Consider the following 25,565-nt stretch of genomic DNA (forward strand, 5'->3'; position numbering starts at 1 on the left):
AAAAAAGTAACATTTACAAAGCTACCGTTTTAATTCAATTTCTCTCGCTGTCAGTTCAGCTTTTAGTTGTCACTTCAATTGTTTTCCAACAGACAGCGATTAGCTATCAGACGAGATGTCAAAGTTGACTTCCGGACTCAATTTGAATGTTGTGTTGAACGATGGCTCGCCCGCCGCGCAAGAAATCCCGCAGCTAAGGCGAACGCTCCGGATTTATCGGAGCAAGTAAAGCGCACCACGACGCAGCAGAGGAACTCGCACTCGGGCCAAACACATCTAGGTCATCATAACACACACGCAAAAGTACAAACACGGTTGTGTGCGAGTAGGAGGTTGGCGCTCTTGCCCCACTTTTTGCCGCCTTTGTAAGGCACGTAATAAAGATAGGGAAGCGTGGACTAATTATGATAGCACTGTAGTAACCTTGCACAATCTGTCGATAGAAGGACAATAACGCTTGGTTTTTGATAAAGATGGAAACAATATGATGCGATTATGCTTTCCTTGCAGTTTGTTTGCAAAGGGACCAATAGGAGCACCTTTCTTTTAACGTTGGATGATAACATCTTTTCGCAATAAGGAATGCAATTCTATAGAAAAGCTAGTCGTTTAGCCTGGGTTGTTGCTAAGCTTGTCGCAATATGCAAAATAGATGTTGAGTTTCTAAATTATTCCAGATATCTTTTAAAAGGCAGATTTTGGGGTTAAAAATTGTCTTTTCATAGGATATATTGTCATGACATGGGTGATTAAATTGGCTCCTTTTTCCAATTCAGGGTGGACCTCGCCTATTGCCCTTCGTTTGCTGGGATAGGCACTAGCACCCCCTGTGACCACAACATTTATTCTTTAATCAAAGTAGTTTGAAACATTGACAATATTTGATCATCCGTCGGTTTTGTCCACTTTTTAAGACAATTTTCTATTCCAGGATAATTAAGGCTTCATGATTTGTCAATTCCCGACTTTTCTTAATGATCCAATGACCGGCATTGTATCATTTCATAGCCTTTTCCTTTTGAATGTAAGCAAGTAGCGTAAGAACTCGAAAATAGACTGCGAGAGAGGTGATCGGATCAATAAAACGTGCCCGAAAGGCTTCCTTGGAGTTGTAATTTCTTTCCCTGGCAAAGCGCAAACTAGTGGCTGGGATCCAAACGTGGGTGGCGAGGCATTCAGGTGGATGTCAAAGGTCATGAGGACTTGGTTACTCAACAAGCCATGACGTTCCTGCTTCTGCCAGGGACACTTTTTTTTTTGAAACCTGTTTTGTTTTAAAAGCAAGGAGGGGGAAGCCATTAGTTCAGTACAGTGGTACCTCGAGATACGAGCTTAATTCGTTCCAGGACTGAGCTCGTATGTCGATTTTCTTGTAACTCAAACGAACGTTTCCCATTGAAATAAACTAAAAACAAATTAATTCATTCCAACCCTCTGAAAAAAACACCAAAACAGGATATTGGATTGGATTTTTTTTTATTTGTTCTAATTCGACATCTATTAACAAAGTATCAAATAACTAGTGGTTTAATAGTATAATGTAATGTGTTTAATAGAACTAAAATTAGATGGATTTCGAAGGGGGGAGGGAGGGTTTTTTTTGCACGACGACACACACTTAACATAACATAATCAAATTTAAATGAACTTGGATTACGATACAGACACATTCAAAAATAAGTTTAACCGAACCTAACACTAAACTTAATTCTAATTTTGTTTGACATTTTGATACCTTTCTTCTCCTGGGTTGGCTCTTTTGATTGACTTTCAGATGCAACCTATCGTGGGTTGTTTGAGTTTGTATTCCCTTCAAAATATTCCCAAAATGATGCACACAAATGTCCTCACAATAGGATAACGCACGACCACTTGCCAACGAGAAGTAGTATATACGCCATTCGCACTGACTAATGGGGAAAAAAAACACTGAAAAAATGCAACGCTCCACCCAGTGCTCGCAGAGACATTACAAAGAGGGAGCTGTGACCAGAGACATTACACGAGGGAGTTGCGGGGAGAGAGACAGTGGCCATGATGTTCTTATGAGCAGCATCTTGCGTCCGCTGTCTGCTCGTATATCAAAATTTGCCTCGTATCTCAAGATAAATATTTGCCCAAAATTTGACTCGTATCTCAAATTTCTCGTATGTCGGGCCACTCGTATGTCGAGGTATCTTAAAAGAACGCTCTCAATGATTAGCGCAGCACGCTTGGCTTCTCGCTTTCCGCGTTTAGTGCCGTCGCCGGGCTGCAGCCGTGAAAATAAGAGTGTAAACCCCGTCGTCGCGCTCCCGCGTTTATTCACGTTTTGCGTCTCATCGGATTATCCGTGGCGAGGTCGTCGCAGAAGGTTACGACTATCGAGTGACTGTCGTCATATGTCACGTCCACGTCCGGACGGTTTCCATTGTGCGTAAACAATGTGCTTAATCTCGTCAATTTGTGTTGGCAGATAGGCGACGAGGCGGCGGCGGGCCCGGCGTTATTGCGACCTTTAAAACGATACGGGCGACCGTCTCGGTGAGGTCATCGTGGTTGTTAAATTAATTTGTTGCGACCCGAGTGACGTCATCTCTGGTCAACAACAGGCGCTAGACGTTGCTTTGCAAAGATCCAGCTGTCACTGAATATACAGATGACATGTCGGAGAGGCAAATTTACCCGCTGTGTACATCGCTTTTAGAACACCTGCTCACCCGCAACAATTCCAATTGAGCCGTCCGTCTCCGGGTTCTAGTTTCCAACTCTTTTAGAGCACTTTTAGAATCTTCAAGCTGAAATATTAAGAATGCCGAGAGGTCAGAAATGATCTTTAAAAAAAATCTCAAATGGAAAAATTCTCAAGGCTAGAAAAAAATAATCAGGAAGATTTAACAACATTCTTTGAGGACTATTCCAGGCGGTGGCCTTCTGAATCGGTTGTTTCCATGAAAGAAAGCATGGCAGTGGTCTGAACTAGCAGTAGCAGCAAATTTGTTCTTAAAGGTTACCAATTGTCAGATCAACCCATCTTCACTCGTCTACTCTGTTTCCCCATGTGAATTTCCATTGAACTAAAATACTTCAAGATATATATATATATATAAATATATATACACATATACAGCCATAAAATAGTTTTTGCTGAAGGCGTCACCAGAAAATGCACGGACCGCCACTGATATATATATATATATATATATATATATATATATATATATATATATATATATATACATATACATATACATATACATATACATATACATATACATATACATATACATATACATATACATATACATATACATATACATATACATATACATATACATATACATATACATATACATATACATATACATATACATATACATATACATATACATATACATATACATATACATATACATATACACGCTGAGTTGATGTGGAGTTTTACCCAGCAGGCTTTTGGAGAGGAGGGGCATGGACGGGGGTTCAATAGTAGGCCAGAGCACAAGCGCCGGTCACCTTAAGCTTAGGGCTAATAAGATAGCGTCTTGGACTGTATAGGTCACTCATATGCAGATTTATTATGGTCACGGTCGATTATACGTCTTTGAATGCACTCAAGCGTGAAGCATCGGCGTCTAATGAGAAACCAAGTTTTCCCCCAGTCAAACTGTCACCCAGTGTGACTTAAAATATAGCCTCTTAAAAGATATAGAAAGCATCACTCTTCTGTCGAGAGCCGCTTTTATGAGTTGTTCTTTCATTGTCTTAGCAAGTACTTTAGTTCCAGTAAAAAGAAAAATCTTCCATGCAAGACTTAACTTCAAGTGCTCTGTCAGTCAGTGACATTTATTTGCTTGGCAGAAGTTTATTTTTCAAATAAAGTCGATTTTGCCAGGATCCATTACAAGGCCTAAATCGTCTTGCATTTGATGTCGGTCGCTTCGACTGCTGGGCGTCATGACGTGCTATTTGCGCCTTTTTTTTTTTACACATGTTTGTCCTGCTCCTGTTGCCCGTGCCGGCTAAAAATAGGCTCGTAGCCTTTCGCTCAGTGTGTTGTTTAATTATTCAACAGCTGGAAAAGGGTAAACTGCTATGACTGCCGGGTTTTCCAGTGCGTCACTTTGTCATTCGCTTGCCACTGGAAGATAAGATCTGCTAGCCCCCCCACCATCCGAATTAAGATCTGTAGCTGTAAGCTGAATAACATCCCACGTTACTGAAGTAAGAGCGTGACGTTTTTGTTTTCCATATTTCCCTCCTAACCTACCGCCTGCAGTGACAAAGCATTTATTCGGCTCTAGTTTACAATGTCTCCATACCAGTGGCGGTCCGTGCATTTTCTCGTAGCGCCTTCAACGAATCAATCCAACCCTCATAAACTATTTTATGGCTATAAAACCTCGACTGCAGCTACAGCTGTGACACATAAAAAATAATCAATAAATCAATGCACAAAAATGGGGTAAAATCCACTTCCTAGCAGCATTTATTGATTACATTCAAATACTGGAGCTTTTTAGACATTACAACCGGGCCAGGGAGGTGATTTCCCCGGGAAAAGACAGCGATGGACGTCAATGTTGCACTAGAATGGGGTAAAATCCACTTCCTAGCAGCATTTTGTGATTAAATACAAACACTGGAGGTTTTCAGATATCAGAACTTGGCCCACAATTGAAATATTATTTAGGAATATAGCCATATTTTACTCACCAAAAATCATTTTTAACTGTACACAATATCCATCCTAGTTTCTTTCTTCCTTCTTTTCTATCGCCATGGAAGCTAATGCTGAAAGTCGAGACTGTCCTGTCGTATTTCTGGCATAGTCCGTCTTGAAAATGGCTTTAAATCAACACAACAATATATTTGCTTGTGCAGCCCGCTCCAAATACAGTTTGGTAGCTCTTAAATAAACCTTCAATATACTTATATAGGCCTTAAACATAAATTATAATATAAAATATAGCAGTGAATCAACTTACAAACACATTCAACTTATGAACAATCGCTCGGAACCTAACTCGTTCGTAAGTAGGGGAGCGTCTGTACAGTATACAGCAGGGGTAGGGAACCTATGGCTCGGGAGCCACATATGGCTCTTTTGACGGGTGCATATGGCTCTCTGCTAACCTGTGAGGTAAAATATGGAAACTATGGAATTTTTCCTTTCGTTACACTCTTCTGCGTGGATATTCTCATTGATACTCATTGATTAGCAACAACGTAACAATGTTGTCAAAATAATTCAGAGACTTTTTGTACTTTAAAAGTGGCGAAGTGGCTTAAAAAGGCACACATTTTCATGTATGTTGACTTTTAAATTCGGAGCATGGCTCTCAAGGATTAACATTTAAAAAATATGAATTGTTTATGGCTCTTTCCATCGAAAAGGTTCCCGACCCCTGGTATACAGGCATAGACTGAATTCAAATGCGCCGTTGTGTCGACAAACGGTGCTTTCTGTTTTTATGCTTTATGCTCACGGCACCGTCCTTTAAAATAAAAGTCAATCTTGGTGCAGCTCCCTTCATTTACAGTTGGGTAGAGCAACAGGCCTGCACGTATTCAGTTGGCGAGTTCATTCGGGTCGGCGCTTGGCATCATCCATAAAAGCCGTTTGCTCTCTCTCTCACACACACACACACAAATGCACGAACCCCTCTGAACCCCCACCGGACCACGTAAACAGCGAGGCACGCCTGGAATGCCCACGTGCATTGACAGACGAGTTTTTGTGCCACCGGTGGCATTTGCTTGGTTAATCACGTCGGCGTCCATTGTTATTGCACAGGCCGGGGGCGGGGCTTCCTCCCTCCGCTGAAAGAACCTATGAGCATCAGCAACATACTTGGTCGCTTTTATCAAGGGGTTATGGGATGTGAGGGCGCTAAAGCTGTAATCTGGCAGTCGGAGAAGTGCCATCGTTGTCACGCATCAGCTCCTTTTCGTAGGTCTTCGGTTTTTAGGGCTGCCTGTTTTGAATTTGAGGGTATTGGAAACCTTCGTGACACATTTTTTTCCTCCCAGCCATCGGTGTCTTCGGTGTCTTTGGTGTCTTCGTTAGTTAATTTTGGTCAAAGACACCCCTGGGAGTACCATTTAGGTCCATCTGTCTTCTGCTTGTTTCGTGGGTGTTAAACACTTGTTAGATTCTCCATCTGAGAGACAACTGCGACATATGGTTCTCCAGAAAGAATCCTAAACATGTTCAGTTTTTTTTTCTCATCAGGTTCAGTGAAGGGATTGGTCGGGAGGGCGGGGGTCGGTGAGTAGAGCGTAGAGAGTGGACCCAGGTGCAGGGAGGCACGTTTGCAGGTGGTACTTAAAAAAACACGAGTGTTTTTTTTCTTCTTTCATTAGCAGTTTTCCATTCCGAAACCAAAACTTTGACAGACATTATTAGCTCAGGTGATGTCAGCAGCGAGTCAATGTAGATTAATCCTCAGAAAGACTGGATAGAATTGGATTCAATTGAATTGAATGCTTTTATTGTCATTATACAAGTGAGGTCAGCAGGTCCGTCTGAGGTCCAGGATGAGTTCCATGGTTTTTGGAGACGTTCAGTGCCAAGTTGTTGAGAGCGCACCACTCGCTGAGTCTATGGACGCAACAACAAACAAACACGTAGATAATCAATATGTAGTCATGATAAATAAATAATCAGTAAATACTAATAGATAAATAAGTGGTCAAAATAATAGTAGTATAAGTAGTAGTAATAAGTCTTGATTAGGTCCTCGGTGCAGCACTCGAGTTGTGTATGGACAGAGTAGGTAGGGGGCAGTTGATGGTGCAGTGATGATCACCGGGATTCGTAGACCCTGGACAGAGTAGGTAGGGGACAGTTGATGGTGCAGTGATGATCACATGTCTGTCTCAAAGTGAATTACACCTGAGCTAAAGACTGTTTGTACTGATTCCATTTTTCATCTCTTTGCATTTTTTTTTAATCACAAACCACCTGGATGGGTGTGGAGTGGTGACAGCACAATCCCCAAATTTCCCTCCCGACCCGTCGTGTCAACACAACAAGGCTATTGTGTTTCTTTCCGTGTGATATGGCCAGGTGGGTGTGTAGGAAAAAAAATACTCCACAACACACACATTGTTTCATCTGCGGGCAGGTGTGTGCGCAAATGTGTTACAAAACACAAATTTGTCCCAACAAGGCTTTGAGATCATTCCCACTTTCCCATAATCTCCGAGTCCGTCGGGGTGGTTCCCCCTTCAGCCGAACAGAGTCACCAGTGTCCGGCGGAGGGGCAAGGTGACGCCAGTCGGCCACACTGAGGCTGTTGTTCAAAGGAGTGTACTAGGAGAAATTGGGGGGGGGGCAGGGTTAAGGGCAAGGGAATGTGCTGGCGGCCATGGCAGGAATTTTGGGGGTGCCTCAAGATTCGGTTTGAAGGAGAGGACGCCATTCAGGCGCTAGAATCGGCACATGTGAGTGCGCTGTGTCAGTGTGTGTGGGGTGGGGGGTTAAAGTTACATCTGCTACTAGTTAGCCTCCTGCCCCGTGACTTCCAGTACCCCCCTTAGCTAGTAAGTAAATAGTAGCATTCTGTCAGAGCCATGTGGGGCTCAGAAAGCAGCACATTTTCCCTCTTGGTGGGAGCTCAATAATCATAATAATAATCGGACATAGGCTTTGTCATCATCATTGACTCGACAAAAGCCTAATTGTCATCATACCCAGCTGCGTATGACGAAATTGGTAAGAAAAAGTTTGCCTCGCAGAGGTTAGTAAATAACGAATGACACCAAACTGGAGAGCATAGAGCCGTTGCACCCGTGCGCGCCGCCATCTTGGATCAACTTTGGAAGTTTATGTGATTCCTGTTGATAAAACTTTGATGAGAATGACTATTGTTAATATAGGCGACATGATTTTAAATGAAAAGATTTTCAGATTGAGTTTTTTCCTATGGAAAAGTGTGCCGCAGCTCAAATAGGCTGGGAAACACTGCGCTAAATGGATTATTACAAAGGCAAGGTTGTCAGACTCGGGTTAGTTCGCGGGCCGCTTTAATTTCAACTTGATTTCACGTGGGCCGGACCATTTTAGATATAATATTTAGATTTTTTTAAATAAATGGATTAAAAGCACTGGATTAAAGCCCTGAATATTCAGTTTTTTTATAGATCTAAAACAACGTTTAGTTTAGCTTTTTTTAATATATTTTTAGATTTTACAAAATGATTTTTGAACTAAAAACACAGAAAAAAAAGGATTAAAAAATGACAATTATTGATGTAAAAGGGGGAAAATCAGGAAATTTAATATACATCTATACTCTTCATTTTAATTTGATCCTAAAACACAAAGTTGGCACTCATGATGCACTGGAGTAACAGTCCAATTTTTTTAAGTTTTGTAACAACCTCCTTGTCGTAGGCGGAGGTGAAAGTTCACATCTTTTAGTCCGAGTCAGCTATTGCTGGAAGGAATTACGACTTGGGTGAAAGTCAGTCCGAGGGATGCGGGACTGGGCTTGACTCCATCTGGCAGCACCTGCCGTCTCTTTCAAAACCGGTCGTTGCTGGGATGTAAAAGCTGTGTTCTCCACTAAATGCGCCTCTTTCTTGGGTGTGTGTTGAATAGTGTGGAAATAAAAAAAAAACAGTAGTCGCTTAGTAGTAACACACTCATTAGTATGCCTATGCTCAGATTGGATTTATTGAGAGTTCCAGACTGACAGTGATATGTGAAAAGACACCTTTTGAATCCATGCTAGCGTAATATTATTTGTTGTCTTTTATGTTGTTGGGCTGGACAGAAAAGGGCTTAAAGCTGGGAGATAAGAGTTCACCTTTGTTCAAATCATATAGAAATGGAATTGAATAAACTGCCCCCGGGCCGCCACTTTGACACATATGGCTCAGGGTGAATGTGTGGTCCGTTTTGAATGGTTAGCAAATATGCGAAAAAATGGCTCGATTCAATTTAATGTAGGTGAATAGACTTTTGGGCCCCATTTTTTTTTGCTAATCCAGTGTATTGTTGGCACTTGTTTGAAGATGACGACCCTGCGTCCACGCCGGTTGTTACATCATTCCCGCTCTGCTCGTAGTGATCTGGGAATACTTTTTGGCACGTAGCGGCGCGTGTAGGCAAGGAAAGGAAGGCCAAAAGTCAAGCGTGTGTGGAGCTCGGATGCAATTTATAAATACGTCGGAGCCTGGCTTGAATAGAGTGACAGTGAAGCAACACGTGAGCATCACTGTGAATGTAATGTGTGCGCGGGGGTGGCAAGCAGGTTGCTGCGTGGGCTCCCGCTGTGGCGCTTCCACTCGGGCCCAGCCATTCACCAGCATTGGCTAAAGAAGCCAGGCCAAGCCGGAAGCGGGCTGTCGCTTTGGCCGCGGGAACGCGTCGTCGCCGCTCCGGCGTTATGTAAAGCTGCCAGATCAAGCTGCGCAGTCATTTGCTCACACGCTTCGTTTGCATTTCAAGTGATGCCAATGGGGGAAAAGAAGCTTCTCCAGTCAACGGTGAATCGATGATGACGTTTAAAGGAAGATGGTAGAGGCTCCCGGTTTTTATGCTTTTGCTGCCGTGGATGGTTTAGACGTATTATTAGTTAATCACATGCACTCCATAGTTAACTAGTAATGAATCATTTTTCAAGGCAAAAATGATTATGATAATGCAACATATACATACATACATACATACATGCATACATGCATACACACGTACACACACGTACACACACGTACACACACGTACACACACGTACACACACATGTACACACATACATACACACACGTACACACACGTACACACGTACACACATACACACACATACACACACATACACACACACGTACACACACACGTACACACGTACACACACGTACACACGTACACAGACACACACACACAGACACACACAGACACACACAGACACACACAGACACACACAGACACACACAGACACACACAGACACACACACGTACACACACACACATTCACACACATACACACACATACATAAATATATATATATATATATATATATATACATACATACATACATACATACATACATACATACACTTACATCTACAAATATACACACATCTATATATACACATACATATACACGTATTCACAAATACCTATACATACATATACACACACAGACACACACATACACACACATACACACATTCAAACACACACACACACATACACACATTCACACACATACATACACACACACACACACATATATATATACACACATACATATATACATATATATATATATATATATATATATATATATATACACACATACATATATATACACACATACATATATATACATATGTACACACATACATATACACATATACATATATACACACAAACATATACATCTAGAAATATTCACATATATACACATATATACAAACATATATACGCATACGTACACACACAAACACACACACACACACACACACACTCTCTCTTAGACAACATTGTGATTGCAATTTTGTTCGAAGCCGTAAATACGATGTGGGCCGCGACAAAAAAAACGTTTGACACTCCAGCTTTAAGGGCGGCTAGGGGAGAAAAGAATGTTGACGCCAAGCCTGTCGGAGAGCTCCAAAAATGCTTTTGATGTGAAGGGGCCTCGCTCCTCCAGGTGCTAAATAGGGTCAAACGGCACAGAATAGTTCCTATTCATACAAAAAAAGATGGAAGTAGGTCAGAATGCTGGACTTTAACAGCTCAAATGGATGAAATGGCTGCGACTCGTAGACGCCTTCAAGGTTGACTTTAAAAATGGGATGTTGACCTATGAGCACGTCTGCTTCCCCCCAGTCTAGGGTTTTCAATTGTATTATGCTTTTTCTCAGAATCCTTAATATTAAAAATCCACTATGGCTGAATATGAATACAAAAATCAAGTTCAGTGATTTGGTAAAAGAAAAAAAGATTTATAGGAATCAAGTGTTGGAAAAAAAACCTGGAAATGAGTTGTAATAGCAGATAAAACAACACAGACACATTTTTAAATCTTGAATGAAGACATAAGAAGTTTCTGAATCAAGTGTGAAAAATAGGTACAGCAAATAAAGACAATTAAAAGTTTAAAAAACACGTCTTGACAGCATCGACATCAAATAACCATGTTCACCAATTGACAACCATTAACATTCATTGTGGTTAAATATGAGTAAAAAATTCAAAAATGCCAAATCATTTAGTCCAACATGTGTCAAAGTGGCGGCTCGGGGGCCAAATCTGGCCCGCCGCATCATTTTGTGTGGCCCGGGAAAGTCAATCATGAGTGCTGACTTTCTGTTTTAGGATCAAATTAAAATGAAGAGTATAGATGTATATTAAATTTCCTGATTTTCCCCCTTTTAAATCAATAATTGTAATTTTTAATCCATTTTTTCTGTTTTTATTTCACAAATCATTTTATAAAATCTAAAAATATATATAAAAAAGCTAAAATAAACAGTTTTAGATCTATAAAAAACTGAATAGTCAGGGCTTTTAATCCAGTTCTTTTAATCCATTTATAAAAAAAATATCTAAATATTATATCTAAAATGGTCCGGCCCACATGAAACGAGTTGACGTTAACGCGGCCCGCGAACCAACCTGAGTCTGACACCCCTGATTTAGTCAGTAAAAATAGTATTTGTAACATGTTTAAAAATGGTAGAATTCAATTGGGATGGTAGCCATGTATCATAGAATGCATTAACTTCCAGATTTTAGAGAGTCTACTCCTGTGCTAGTCCCTAAGATATGTTAAAATGAGCGATAGATGGATCACCCTACTGCAAAAAGACTGGACATCTGTCACCGTCAAAGGCAGCCAAGTGACTTGAGGGCTGAAAAATCAAGTCGCACATGACTTCAGCCACGAAACTGAGCTTGGCCGCATCACAGGGCAGCAAATTGATGGAGCGTCCAAACATCAGAAGCAACATAGGCCCCACGACGGAGAAAAAAACCTGAAAAACCCCGCACTTTGCCACATCTGGCGCGCCGTTTAGCCTCGGTGCAGCACACCCCCTGTGATTAGCGCTCTCTCCTACTCGCCCTGGATCAGAACAAAGAGGATTGTTGTTGAAGGACACCCATGGGAAACTTAGGAGAATCACTCCCTATGCCAGCGAGAAGGATAAGTGTTCCGGTCGCTTCAAGTTTTTGGAAAAAATAAAAAGAAACCTTCCTTGGTTTCCCAGCATGGTTCTGGGTTTCCTCAGAAACAACCCGTCCAATCGCTGTCCTTAACATCACCCCTGCGAAGCATGTGCTCCCCAGATGAGATTTACCGGAAAGTCTGTGAGAAAAGCTCCCCCGTCCGTCTCTGTCGGCGAATGCGCAGGAGGTGGATTCCGATGGATTTAACCGAAAGCGGAGGCCGATGCGATGGGGGAGGCGGCAGGACGGTTTAAACCAAGGGTGTCAGACTCGGGTTGGTTTCACGTGGGCCGGGCCATTTTAGATATAATATTTAGATATTTTTTTTAATAAATTGATTTAACAAACTGGATTAAAAGCCCTGAATATTCATTTTTTATAGATCTAAAACAATGTTTTTTAGCTTTTTTTAAAAATATATTTTTAGATTTTACAAAATGATTTTTGAACTAAAAACACAGAAAAAAATGGATTTAAAATGACAATTATTGATTTAATAGGGAGAAAATTAGGAAATTTAATATACATCTATACCAAGGGTGTCAGACTTGGGTTGGTTGTAGCCCATAAATGTTTCCTATGTGATCATGCGGTCTTGTGGATCAGTCTTCAAACAAGGCCATCATCGTCAAGGGAATGCACATACAGTATGAATTAGGTTACCTGTTGCGACAGCTTGGGACCAGATGTCTGTCTCCCCTACATTTGCACAAAAAGAGGCAGATTCTGAGATTCCTACACCCGGGGAATCCCAGAAGGCTCTTGTTAAGACATTCCTGAACTGGAACAACATCTCAGGTGTCCAAGGGGATGACCTGCGCAGTAGCTGGAAAACTGTTTGAGAACCAGAACCTCCTCTACAAAATTGGGATGAAATGGAAAGGACAGGGGGAATAAAGGGGGTTTGGATTCCATTGCACTTTGGGCAGGTCTTGACCGGTCTGCTCCTGTATCTCGGCGGGCCTGCCAAGTCAAAACAGCTGACATCACTGAGCGGAAGCGGGGTGACCGGGGTTAGGAAAATATGCTTTGATCTGATCAGCACCCACCAAGGACCCCATTAGGGGGGGGCTGGACGAAGAAACCCATTAGGGGAGGACCTGCACACTGGAAAAAAGCTCGACTTTATCTTGGGAAATTGTAAAACATGCTTGTTTTCCCAGTATGGACAGATGCTGCCTTCTAGTGGAGAGATTGGGATTGCCATTCCGATTCAGATGACTTACTACAAGGGTGTCAGACTCGGGTTGGTTCGCGGGCCGCTTTAATGTCGTCACCTTGATTTCACGTGGGCCGGACTATTTTAGATATAATATTTAGATTTTTTTAAATAAATGGATTAAAAGAACTAGATTTAAAACCCTGAATATTCAGTTTTTTATAGATCTAAAACAATGTTTATTTTAGCTTTTAAAAAAATATATTTTTAGATTTTACAAAATGATTTTTGAACTAAAAACACAGAAAAATGGATTAAAAAATTACAACTATTGATTTAAAAGGGGGAAAATCAGGAAATTGAATATACATCTATACTCTTAATTTTAATTTGATCCTAAAACAGAAAGTCGGCACTCATCATTTACTTTCCCGGGCAACACAAAATGATGCGGCGGGCCAGATTTGGCCCCCGGGCCATCACTTTGACACATTACTTACTATATTTACATATGAAATATTATTTTTTTTGACGTTTTTGCTCAAATTAAGCCTGCAAAGACAAACAATAGTCTTAAAATTGTGCAATAAAGATTTGAAAGAAACGTTTCCTCAATTTTTAATTGTGATTCTCCAGGCCCGCCACTACAGAGTAAATATGACGTGCTATTAGCGTACTTTTATCACAATCAAATCATGCTTTTTAAGTATATTACATCGCGAGAGCAATCAAAACAATGTGGTGTAGTCACAAAAGGTTGATAAAATATTCCAAATTTACAGTAATCCCTCGAATATCACGGTTAATGTATACCAGACATGGTGGCGACAAACCAAAAACAATGTTTTCGTGCCTGTACACAAGTACAATGATCAAAAAGTGTTTATTTATTACATATTACAGCTATAAGCATGTCAACAGATGTATTCACATCTAAATATAATGCATATATTATTATTTAAATTTTTTAACTATACTTTAAATACTGTACTCAATGAAAATAGTGAAAAACAGGTCAATGGTTTTTTTTAGTCCAAGTCCTTTGTCTTCTTGTTGCTGATATTTGCGGGATTACTATAATCTCTAGCCATTTCTGGACAATCTCAATTTCAATAAAAACGTTCTGCGATGTTTTGTGTTCAATTCAGAGAAACAATACAACGATAATAGCCATTAAAACGTCTTAAATTCAGCAAAGGGAGGACATGCACTTTCGCGTTTTATCCACAAGAGAGCGCACAGACACCGGCATGGGGCATTTTCGTGACAACTTATAGAAACAACATTTCTCAGTACATAAATGTTCCAAACTTTTAAACTTTCATTTTCAAAGGCTTGATGTATCTGTTGTGTTTATTATAATTCATTATAATTTGTGAAAGATTTGCACAGGTGTCAAACCAAAAAGCCCAATGGCAAAACTAGCCTCAACATTATTTTGTATCAGTGGCGGGCCGCCAGGGCCTTCAAGGCCTTCTCTCCTGACCTAAGAAATATCTGAATCATATATTATATTTTGTCCATCAATACTTATTAAATAATTCCAAATTGTCTGTTAGCTTCCTTTCATTGCTTTTCCCCCTAGTTGCACTGCTTCCAGATGTGCGTTTCCATATTGAAGCATTTAACCAATCATATTTCAGCCATTATTTGTTGCCAGGGTCAGAAATCGGCCTCAAGGCCTTCACAATCAGTTCTGCAGGCTGTGCTGCCTTAAACAAGCGTCGATAAGACTGTTGCTTTAACCAATCAGATTTTGAGTTGGCAACACCACAATGCCTTCTCGCAGGCGTAGGGATACGTCATCGCTTTCACCAACTATGATTGGCTAGTGATTAGCCAGAGCTACCAAACTGTATCTGGAGCGAGCTGCACAAGCAAATATATTGTTGTGTTGAATTAAATCCATTTTCAAGACGGACTATGCCAGAAATACGACAGGATAGGCTCGACTTTCAGCATTAGCTTCGATGGCGATAGAAAAGAAGAAAGAAAGGAGGATGGATATTTTGTACAGTTAAAAGGATTGTTGCTGAGTAAAATATGGCTATATTCCTAAATAATATTGCAATTGTGGGCCCGGTTCTGATATCTGAAAAGCTCCAGTGTTTGTATTTATTCACGTAATGCTGCTAGGAAGTGGATTTTACCCCATTTTAGTGCAATTTTTGCCGTTTCGCCATTGACGTCCATCGCTGCCTTTTCCGGGGGAAATCACCCCCCTGTTGTGATATCTGAAAAGCTCCACTATTAAATCATTAAATGCTGCTAGGAAGTGGATTTTACCCCATTTTTGTGCATTGATATATAGTTTTTTTTAATGTGTCGCAGCTGTAGCTGCAGTAGAGGTTTTATAGCCATAAAATAGTTTCTGAGGGTTGGATTGATTCGTTGAAGGTGCTACGAGAAAATGCACGGACCGCCACTGTTTTGTATGACCCGTTAAAAAATGTATGTGGGCCCAATTCATTCATCTTGCAAAAAAGATCACAACGGTTGATTTTTAAAGATTTTTAGGACTCCTCATATTAAAATGAGAGGACATTATGTCACATTTATATGCCCACTTTACTAGGCTTATGAATAGATTGACAACAGAACGTCAATACAAAAAAGGTTGTCATGTTCACAGAGACCTCCACTTTGCTTGTGGACGTTAGTGTGTGTGCGTGAGGTGGCTCCTCCCACCTACTACCCCTTGGGGTTGTGCATGGGCTTGTAACGGCAACATTCCTCCTCTCAGCTGCTTCTGAACACCACATTCCAGAGAGAAAGAGAGCGAGAGAAAGAGAGAGGCGGAAAGACGATGGAGGGAGAAAGTAAAGAAGGGATGATTTGGGAGCCATGTCAGCAGGATGTTGTCATAGCTAACTGTCGTGGGGCCCCACCACAGGACTGAGGTCAAAGTTAGCATCGAATTCAGAAGGCCGCTTAATAATTTAGTAGTACTTCGAGATATGAGCTTAATTCGTTACGGGATTGAGCTCGTATGTCGATTTTCTCGTAACTCTAACGAACGTTTCCATAGAAATGAACTAAAAACTAATTCATTTGTTCCAACCCTCTGAAAAAAACACCAAAAACAGGATATTGGATTGGAAAAAATGTTTTATTTGTTCTAATTCGCCATCTATTAACAAAGTATCAAATAACTAGTGGTTTAATAGTATACTAAAATGTGTTTAATAGAACTAAAATTAGACGGATTCCGCGGAGGGTAGAGAGAAGGGGGGGGACTTTTTACATGGCAACGCACTCATAACATAAACAAATTTAAATGGACTAGGATTACGATGCAGACACTCAAAAATAAGTTTAATCTAACCTTACACTAAACTTCATTCCGGGACTGAGCTCGTATGTCGATTTTCTCGTCACTCAAACGAACATTTCCCATAGAAATGAACTAAAAACTAATTAATTTGTTCTAACCCTCTGAAAAAAACACCAAAAACAGGATATTGGATTCTAAAAATATGTTTGATTTGTTCTAATTTGCCATCTATTAACAAAGTAACACATAACTAGTGGTTTTATATTACTAAAATGTATTTAATAGTACTAAAATTATACGGATTTCGAAGGGGGGGGAGAGAAAGACCGACAGAGGCTCGATGATGCACACAAATGTCCTCACAATAGGATAACGCACAACCACTTGCCAACGAGTAGTACATATATAACTCTTGTATTAGTGATCGCCTCGCCATTCGCAATGACTAACGGGGAAAAAAAAAACACTGAAAAATGAGTGAGTGTCCCAAAGTGACAACACAAGAAAACTACTATACTATTCGTGTTTTTCAGTGGATAAAGGTCATGTTCATATTCAATGTATTAGGCAATAGAGAACCTCCCTCTGACTTTGTGTGAGTGTATTGTATTGGATTCATGTTATTTGTGCAGTTGTTCTATTGCCCAGGAGCCATCTGACCCATTAATCTGCGTTTTATTTCCGGCCTTCACGTAATATCTAGCCACACATCCCTACATTGTTAGTGGTGGAGATTAAAAGACTGGTAATGGCTTCCTGACTGGATTATCTGAGCCTTTGTTTCTGATTTTAGATTGTGGAGAGTTGGGATTAACCTGCTCCCTTGTCTATTGTTGTTTACCTGTTGCAGCATCTGTTAAAAGTCATTAACAAAGTGGTTTCTGTTTAACCTCACTCGACACATTCAAAATGATTTATATTTTTTTCTTTCTTTTTTTTTTAATTTTATTTTATTCTGTTCTGCCAAAATGTACGTATAGACACGTTTCTGGAAAACCTGTGTGGTAATATGTACGACTATTCCAAATTCATGACATATTAGACCGCGTCGAATGGATAGACGGAAATTCTAGCCATTCACAGTCGCCCCTTTTGTGGAGTGACATTGTTTTCCGCCAATGACATTTGAACGTTGATTCTCCGCCGCCAATCAGCAGCGGGCTTCTTGAGAAGAGGTATGTCCTCTTCCGCGTTGGGTTCGCCTAGTCCGGATGTGCCCCAGTAGCGAGTAATGTGGAAATCGAGCTAGACAGGGAGGGGTAGATAGACTTACTAGACCGGGTTTCTCTCTCTTTAATTTTTTAAAAAGTATTATTGCTTGAATTTTTCATTTCTCACACAACCGACTTTTCATACCGTGTGTAATCTTGCGCTACGAAACTTCCTTTTTGGTCCTTTTTTTTTTTTTTTACCCCGGACCGCAGCTCTAGTTTTCTCCGGACGACCGTAAAGCATTGTAAAAAGAAGCAAAATGAAAGCAGAAGAAGCAACATGGGGAGCTAAATATTTTTTCGTAAACACGCCAAAGGAAACCTTGTAAACCGACCGACGATGACTTCTTGGGAGGATCCGTGAATCCTATTTATTTTTTTATTTATTCCCCCAACCCCCGCGCTTTCTTTTGTCTTTTTTGGGGTTGCTTTTTTCCCCCCAGCCTCTTCTGCTTTTTTTAAAAAGAGGTTGTGGCACATCTTGACAGGAATCGGACACCAGCATGATGGACCAAGCCGGCATCCTGCGAAAGTTTATTCAGGACGTGAAAGCCATGACCGAGGGTGACGACGACAGGGGAGAGGACAACTTCGGCAGCGACTTTATGGTGGGTGCAAAATCAGCTACTAAACTCCCATTTTCAACATCTATCTATTTATCTATCTGCCTTGTTTCTCCGTCCGTCTTCACTCGAATTACATCGCGTCGCGTCCCCGTGTCCCGGTCCGATTTGTCCCGCAGGAGGCGGTGTCCTCTGCCTCCCTCCCCTCCCCTCCTTCCTTCCCATTTCCAGGCTTTAGACGGTGGCCTAGCTTTGTCTCCCAGCCGCAGACACGCCGGAGGCTCCGCTGCCTTTTAAAAATAAGCAACCCATCTTTTTTTAAAAACCATTACCGTTCCTTAATGCTTATTACATTGTAAGAGCCTTATTGTTACTACATTTGTTATGGGGCTCTTTTACTTCCTGCTATTGGCCTAGACCACGGGTGTCAAAGCTGCGGCCCGTGGGGCCAAATCTGTCCCGCTGTGTCGTTCTGAGCGGCCTGAGAAAGTCAAACCTGAGTGCCGACTTTCTGTTTTAGGGTCAAATTAAAATGAAGAGTATATATGTATATTAAATTTCCTGATTTTCCCCTTTAAAATCAATAAATGTAATTTTTTAATCATTTTTTCTGTGTTTTTAGTTCAAAAATCATTTTGTAAAATCAAAAAATATATTTAAAAAGCTAAGATAAACATTGTTTTAGATCTATAAAAACGGAATATTCAGGGATTTTAATCCAGTTCTTTTAATCCATATATAAAAAAAATCTAAATATTATATCTAAAATGGTCCGGCCCACATAAAATCGAGTTCACATTAACGCGGCCCGCGAACCAACCCGAGTCTGACACCCTTGTTCTAGATGTATATTATATTTACTATTTCTTCCCCTTTTTAAATCAATAATGGGAATTTTTAATCAATTTCTTGTGTTTTTAGTTCAAAAGGCATTTTGTAAAATCTTCAAATACATCTATACAAATATTTCCACTTTTCCACTTTGAAATTGAACATAACACAAATATTTTGTTTCCTTTTGAAATGAAAAACAATGATTTAAAAGACCCTTTCCCTTAATAAGAATCAAAAATCTCACATAAACATTATTTTAGATCTATACAGAAAACTGAATATTTAGGGATTTTCATCCAGTTCTTTAATCTGATTTTAAAAAACAAAAATCTCAATATTATATCTAAAAGTAACTCGCTGGCTCTTATTGATGTCGACAAACGAAGCAAAGTTCATTAAAAAATGATGTTTTTACATTGGCAACACATTAACTTGGTGAAATGAACACTTTAGATATTTAAAACGGAAAGAGCCGATGAAAAACCCTTTGCGGTTTAAGTCAACTCATCGTTTGCCAGACTGTCACACCTTAGGTGAGGTCATGATTTCAAAATCTCTCGTCTCAGGTTCATATTTGTGAGTTGATATTTTGCGTCATACTGCCAAGTGACTTACAACTTAGCGATTGGGATGGCGGCGTGGGCAACTTGCACATCACACACCCTTTTGTCAACTTGCTTGCTTGCTAGAGCTTGCAACATTCTTTCTTGGGCCTATTTCATAACATGACCTGCCTATATAGAATAGACAAAACACCAGTTAGCTCAAGTTAGCTTTAGCATAGTTCAACATCAATTGTCAACCAAACCACAAATCTCTCATTGTCCTAACATTCAAATTAGCCAGTCATGTATTAAGAAATGCTTCAATCGAAGATCCCATGCTAAATATTCATTAACTCGAGGCCTCTGGCTGACTTTACACACATCTGGCAACATCGTACACTGTTCTTCTTTAATTATTCATCCGACAGTCGCCCGTCGACGAGAAAACTTAAGTTAGGCTGCCGGCCCAGTGAAAACCAAGTACCGTATTTTCACGACTATAAGGCGCACATAAAAGTCTTAAATTTTCTCCAAAATAGACAGGGCACCTTATAATCCAGTGCGCTTTATATATGGACCAATACTAAAATTGTTATCACGATAAAATAAAATAAATCAGTCGATAGGGTACACCATCCTCTACAGCTCTCACAACTACGGCAAGCAGCCCCCGACTCTACTATTTCCCCCGTAGAAAAAGTACTGCGCAGTGACTGCTGGGATATGTAGTTCTTTTGTCAATACACCCAATGGATTGTGGCCTGTATACATCGACATCAGCACAGCTTGACGCAGGGTGGAAGGCTTGTTACGCTAGCTTCTAGCTAGTTACTATTTGCGAAAGGATTGTGGCCTGGCGATCGACATCAACACAGCTTTACGAAGGGTGGCAGGCAGCGCCGGGCTAGTTACGCTAGCTACTAGCTAGCTACTATTTGCGAATGGATTGTGGCCGCCTGGACGAACGTATAAAACTCAGCGTTTTCGATGACTCATTTGGACAATTGTTCAATTCGGACACAGAAAATGAGGACTTTGATGGATTTGTGGGTGATGATGACGTGAGTAAGTTGTAAAATGGCTAAATAAAGTACAACCGAAGTCAGTTTTGCTTCTGTTGCCTTTTTAAAAACGTGTTTTTAGCGTGTGGGTGTAGCGTGCAAGAACTATATATCCCAGCAGTCACTGCGCACCGGAAACCGGAAATAGAGTCTGGCGCTGCTTCCGGTAGCCAGCACTATTGCGGTTAGATATTCATATATAATATATATATGCGTCTAAAAATGGTGCGTCCTTTGTGTGTTTAAAATACAGAAATAGTACTTGTTACTAACACTGCGGCTAAAAATACGATGCGCCATATAGTCGTGAAAATACGGTACTTAAGCAGGTTGCACCAGTTTTTCAGACTTGGACGTCTATTCTCTGGGACATTAACAGCCAATTCAACTGCCTATTGTTGCTTATATTTAGACCCTTTCATACACATAATTACGGCCAATGAGTCAGATTATATGCTTGGGCCAAATGCTGTGGAAGAACTTGAAATATTCACACAGGAAGGGCTTTTTTAATCCAGAAAGTGACTACCCAAAACTACTGGCAATGTGCGGTTGCCACTAGTACATCAGTGACTCATGACACGAACAGAGCCCGAAGCAGACGTCGAGTAGCCCATTACCGTCATCGCAACGACAAAAAAAAAATCCAAGAAAAAGATGAAGCCTAAGCAGTTTGAGCTTTATCTGAGTTGCCTAAAGGGAAACATTAAATCCAAAGTGCTTCTCCTATATGCATGTAATTTGTGCAATGGTTTCCCTAACGGCGTCGAATCCTAAACTGCAAATGAGTTTATAAGCATTCAATTGGTAGAATGAATAAAACGTAAGGGGAAGGTTAAATCAATAATCTTTTTATGTCTGAAATTGGAATTACACTTTTTTGTAGTTCACACTAGGCGTGACCGGATGATTCGCCGAAAGACGTTTGGCGGACGGACAGTTCGCCGAACGGATGTTTCGCCGAAACGGGATTCGCGCCCTTGCCCCGCCCCCGGATCGTGTGTACATGTTTTTCAACCTCGGCCCGTTACTGATAACATTCATTTAGGAATAATAAGGGCATGTACTGCCCCCCGCTGGACATATTTCTAAATACAAGTACGTACTACAATGTGCTGCCAATTTTTTAATATTTTTTTGCATTTTTTCAGTGTTTTTTTCCCCGTTAGTCAGTGTGAATAGCGTATATACTACTTCTTGTTGGCAAGTGGTGCATTATCCTATTGTGAGGACATCTGTGTGCATCATTTAGGGAATATTTTGAAGGGAATACAAAAGCAAACAGCCCATCGATAGTAAAAGTCAGGGTGGAGGTGGGGCAAAAAGCCAACCCGGTAGAAGAAAGGTATCAAAATGTCAAACAAAATTAGAATTAAGTTTAGTGTTAGGTTCGATTAAACTTATTTTTGAGCGTGTCTGCATCGTAATCCAAGTTCATTTCAATTTGTTTATGTTATGTTACGAGCGTGTTGCCATGCAAAAAGGGCTTACTGTAGCTAGCTTTCCTCGCACAGGAGAATCCAAGGTATAGATATATTTCCCTTGTCAAATTTACATGATGAAAGGTACAAGAAGTTAATTGACCCGGACCACAAAGTCGGCATCCGCTTGTATATCGAACGCTACGTCACGGGAATGACAGATGCTCGGTTAAAGAGCGGAGCTTACGAGTACAAGGTTAGCAAGTTGACACTTTATGGCCTGTGAATATCCGAGCGATTGAAGTGATGCGCGCACGACCAACACACAAGCAGCTCCCGTCCTGGATGATTAGGATTATGTGCGCTTGGTCCACATCTGCTTCCTGTTGCAGGGCGAACAATACTGTAACAAAGTAGGACTGAGAAGTCTGCAATTTCTATTAGTACACAAAAACGTGTCGGTGATCGTAGCACAGTGGTACTTTTTGCAGGCAACTCGCTCGTAACATAAACAAATTTAAATGAACTTGGATTACGATGCAGACACACTCAAATATAAATTATAGATATAAAAACTTAATTCTAATTTTGTATTAAAGTTTGATGCCTTTCTTCTCTGTTGGTTCTTTCAGTCAATATCAAGGGTTGTTTGAGTTTGTATTCCCTTCAAAATATTCCAAAAATGATACACACAAATGTCCTCACAATAGGATAACGTATGACCACTTGCCAACGAGAAGTAGTCTCGTATTAGCGATCGCTCCGCCAACGGGAGCTAATGGGCTAACAGGATACTCATCATTTTAATTTGATCCTAAAACAGAAAGTCAGCACTCATGATTTACTTTCCCGGGCCACACAAAATGATGTGGCGGGCCAGATTTGGCCCCCGGGTCGCCACTTTGACACCTGTGATGTATGGTAAGGGTGTCAGACTCGGGTTGCTTCACGGGCCGCGTTAACGTCAACTCGATTTCAAGTGGGCCGGACCATTTTAGATATAATATTTAGATTTTTTATAAATGGATTTAAAGAACTAGATTAAAAGCCCTGAATATTCAGTTTTTTATAGATCTAAAACAATGTTTATTTTAGCTTTTTTATATATATTTTTAGATTTTACAAAATGATTTTTGAACTAAAAACACAGAAAAAAATGGTTAAAAAATTACAATTATTGATTTAAAAGGGATGAAATCAGAAAATTTAATATACATCTATACTCTTCATTTTAATTTGATCCTAAAACAGAAAGTCGGCACTCATGATTGACTTTCCCGGGCCACACAAAATTATGCTGCAGGCCAGATTTGGCCCCCGGGCCGTCACTTTGACACATGTGCTCTAAAGCCATGAAAAGTGACTGGAGAGAAAGGAAAGCAAACCCCAGTGGTTAATTAAATGGAAGCAGATTGCGCTCGCCCCTCGCCACTGTGTGTACCCCCTTCCATGTCTGAAGCAGTGCTCCACTGACCTATATTAGCAATACATTGTCCAAATTTACGTTCCAACTCGGATAGAAAGGCTTTCACTGCTCTAACGGTGCGTCCTTGCTTGAATGTGTTGTTCTTCCGTCGAGCATTTTAACTAGTGACCCATTTAACTAACGTGTCAGCGTGAAAGGTGAGAATCAGACCGTTCATCTTGACACCCTCTATTTCCTGACCACCCAAATACAAAAAAAAACTCTCCCCCCACACACATGCTCTGCCAATCAGTGCTTAGGATTGAACTGAAAGAAATAGCGGCTGTGTTTTGTGCGTGTGCATGTGTGTGTGTGTTTGTGTGTGTGAATTATTCAGCGTGCCAGGCGAGCACGCCGATGCTTATTCAGCCAGGAGACAGAAAGTAGGTTAGCTCTGCGGCATCTCTTGATCTCGTTAGCTTTCTCTTCATTCGACGCGTTGGGGAGAACGGGGTTGGTTGTCATTCATACGTGAATGGATATTTGAGCCAACCAGTCTTAGAATGATTTTAAGACATAAGGAAGATTCAGGAAAGTGCATTGGGAAGTTGCCGGTAAATTAGATCAGGTTTACGAGCATGAGCTAGCTAGCTAATGTGAATCAAAAGTGTAGTACAGTGGTACCTTGAGATACAAGCTTAATTCGTTCCGGGACTGAGCTCGTATGTCGATTTTCTCATAACTCGAACGAACGTTTCCCATTGAAATGAACTAAAAACACATTAATTGGTTCCAACCCTCTGAAAAAACACCAAAAACAGGATATTGGATTGGAAAAAATGTTTGATTTCTTCTAATTCACCATCTATTAACAAAGTAACATATAACTAGTGGTTTAATATTACTCAAATGTGTTTAATAGTACTAAAATTTCAGATGCAACCTATCGAGGGTTGTTTGCTTTTGTCTTCCCTTCAAAATATTCCCAAAATGATGCACACAAATGTCCTCACAATAGGATAACGCACGACCACTTGCCAACGAGTAGTATATATAACTCTCGTATTAACGGTCGCCTCGCTATTCGGAATGATTAACGGGGGAAAAAACACTGAAAAAATGCAACGCTCCGCCCAGTGCTCGTAGATATCTGTTATACACGAAAGAGATGGGGCAAAAAAAGACAGTGCGCTAAAATCATAAACAGCCTCTCATGTTTTGGCCACCTGGCTTTCTCGTATCTCGAAATTTGTCTCGTATCTCGAGATAATGATTTGCTCCAAATTTTACTCGTATCTCAAATTGCTCATATGTCGAGGTACCACTGTATTGACCTCATACATTTGGATGATTTTCACATCTGTTAGCCGAGTTATAGCAACCCTGATCTCTGTTTCTTTCTCCTTTTGCTCTTTTGCTAACAGCGCTACGACCACTAACGTCCCCGGCATCCGCAAGTTATTTTAGACCCAAGTAATGTGTCTGCAAATGTGGTGACTCACCCTGACGGGGGTCTGCGGAGGCGGGATACGCCCTGCATTTGCTGGTGTATACGCTAGTGGACACGGAGCATGCACAGGATGCCTTCCGTTATTGTGGGCTGCCGCTCTACGATTGGCTGCTGGGAGGGGAACCACGTTGTCATTTAGGAAGCTCTTATTTATTCTTTTTTTAGTTCCCATTCAGTCGAGTGTGTGAATGAACGCACAAGCCGAGAATACAAGTAAAAAAAGGCCATTAGCTTTGTTACTAAGTGCATCCCTTCTTCTTCTTCTTCTTCTTCTTCTTCTTCTTCTTCTTCTTATCTCCTTGTTTATCCTTTCTCCTCTTGTGTGACCATTCCACCACTCCCGGCCTGCTTAATTTTCCCTTTTCCGCCCTCCAGGCTTCCGGCATTATTTGTACATGTGCATGTGAGCTTTATGTAACA

At 40.7% G+C, this 25,565-nt stretch overlaps 1 protein-coding gene across 2 annotated transcripts in view; it reads left to right on the forward strand.

The window, feature by feature from the left end:
• ptpn12 (protein tyrosine phosphatase non-receptor type 12) overlaps window positions 1-25,565 on the forward strand; it is a 46,677-nt gene that overhangs the window by 1,890 nt on the left and 19,222 nt on the right. For both annotated transcript variants that reach the window (XM_077594260.1, XM_077594261.1), the window contains exon 2: window positions 18,295-18,414. In XM_077594260.1, coding sequence (XP_077450386.1) covers window positions 18,295-18,414 — 120 coding nt within the window. The remainder of the gene's footprint in view (window positions 1-18,294; window positions 18,415-25,565) is intronic.

This window comes from Stigmatopora argus, chromosome 23 (genome assembly GCF_051989625.1).
Source record: "Stigmatopora argus isolate UIUO_Sarg chromosome 23, RoL_Sarg_1.0, whole genome shotgun sequence".
NCBI lineage: Eukaryota > Metazoa > Chordata > Actinopteri > Syngnathiformes > Syngnathidae > Stigmatopora > Stigmatopora argus.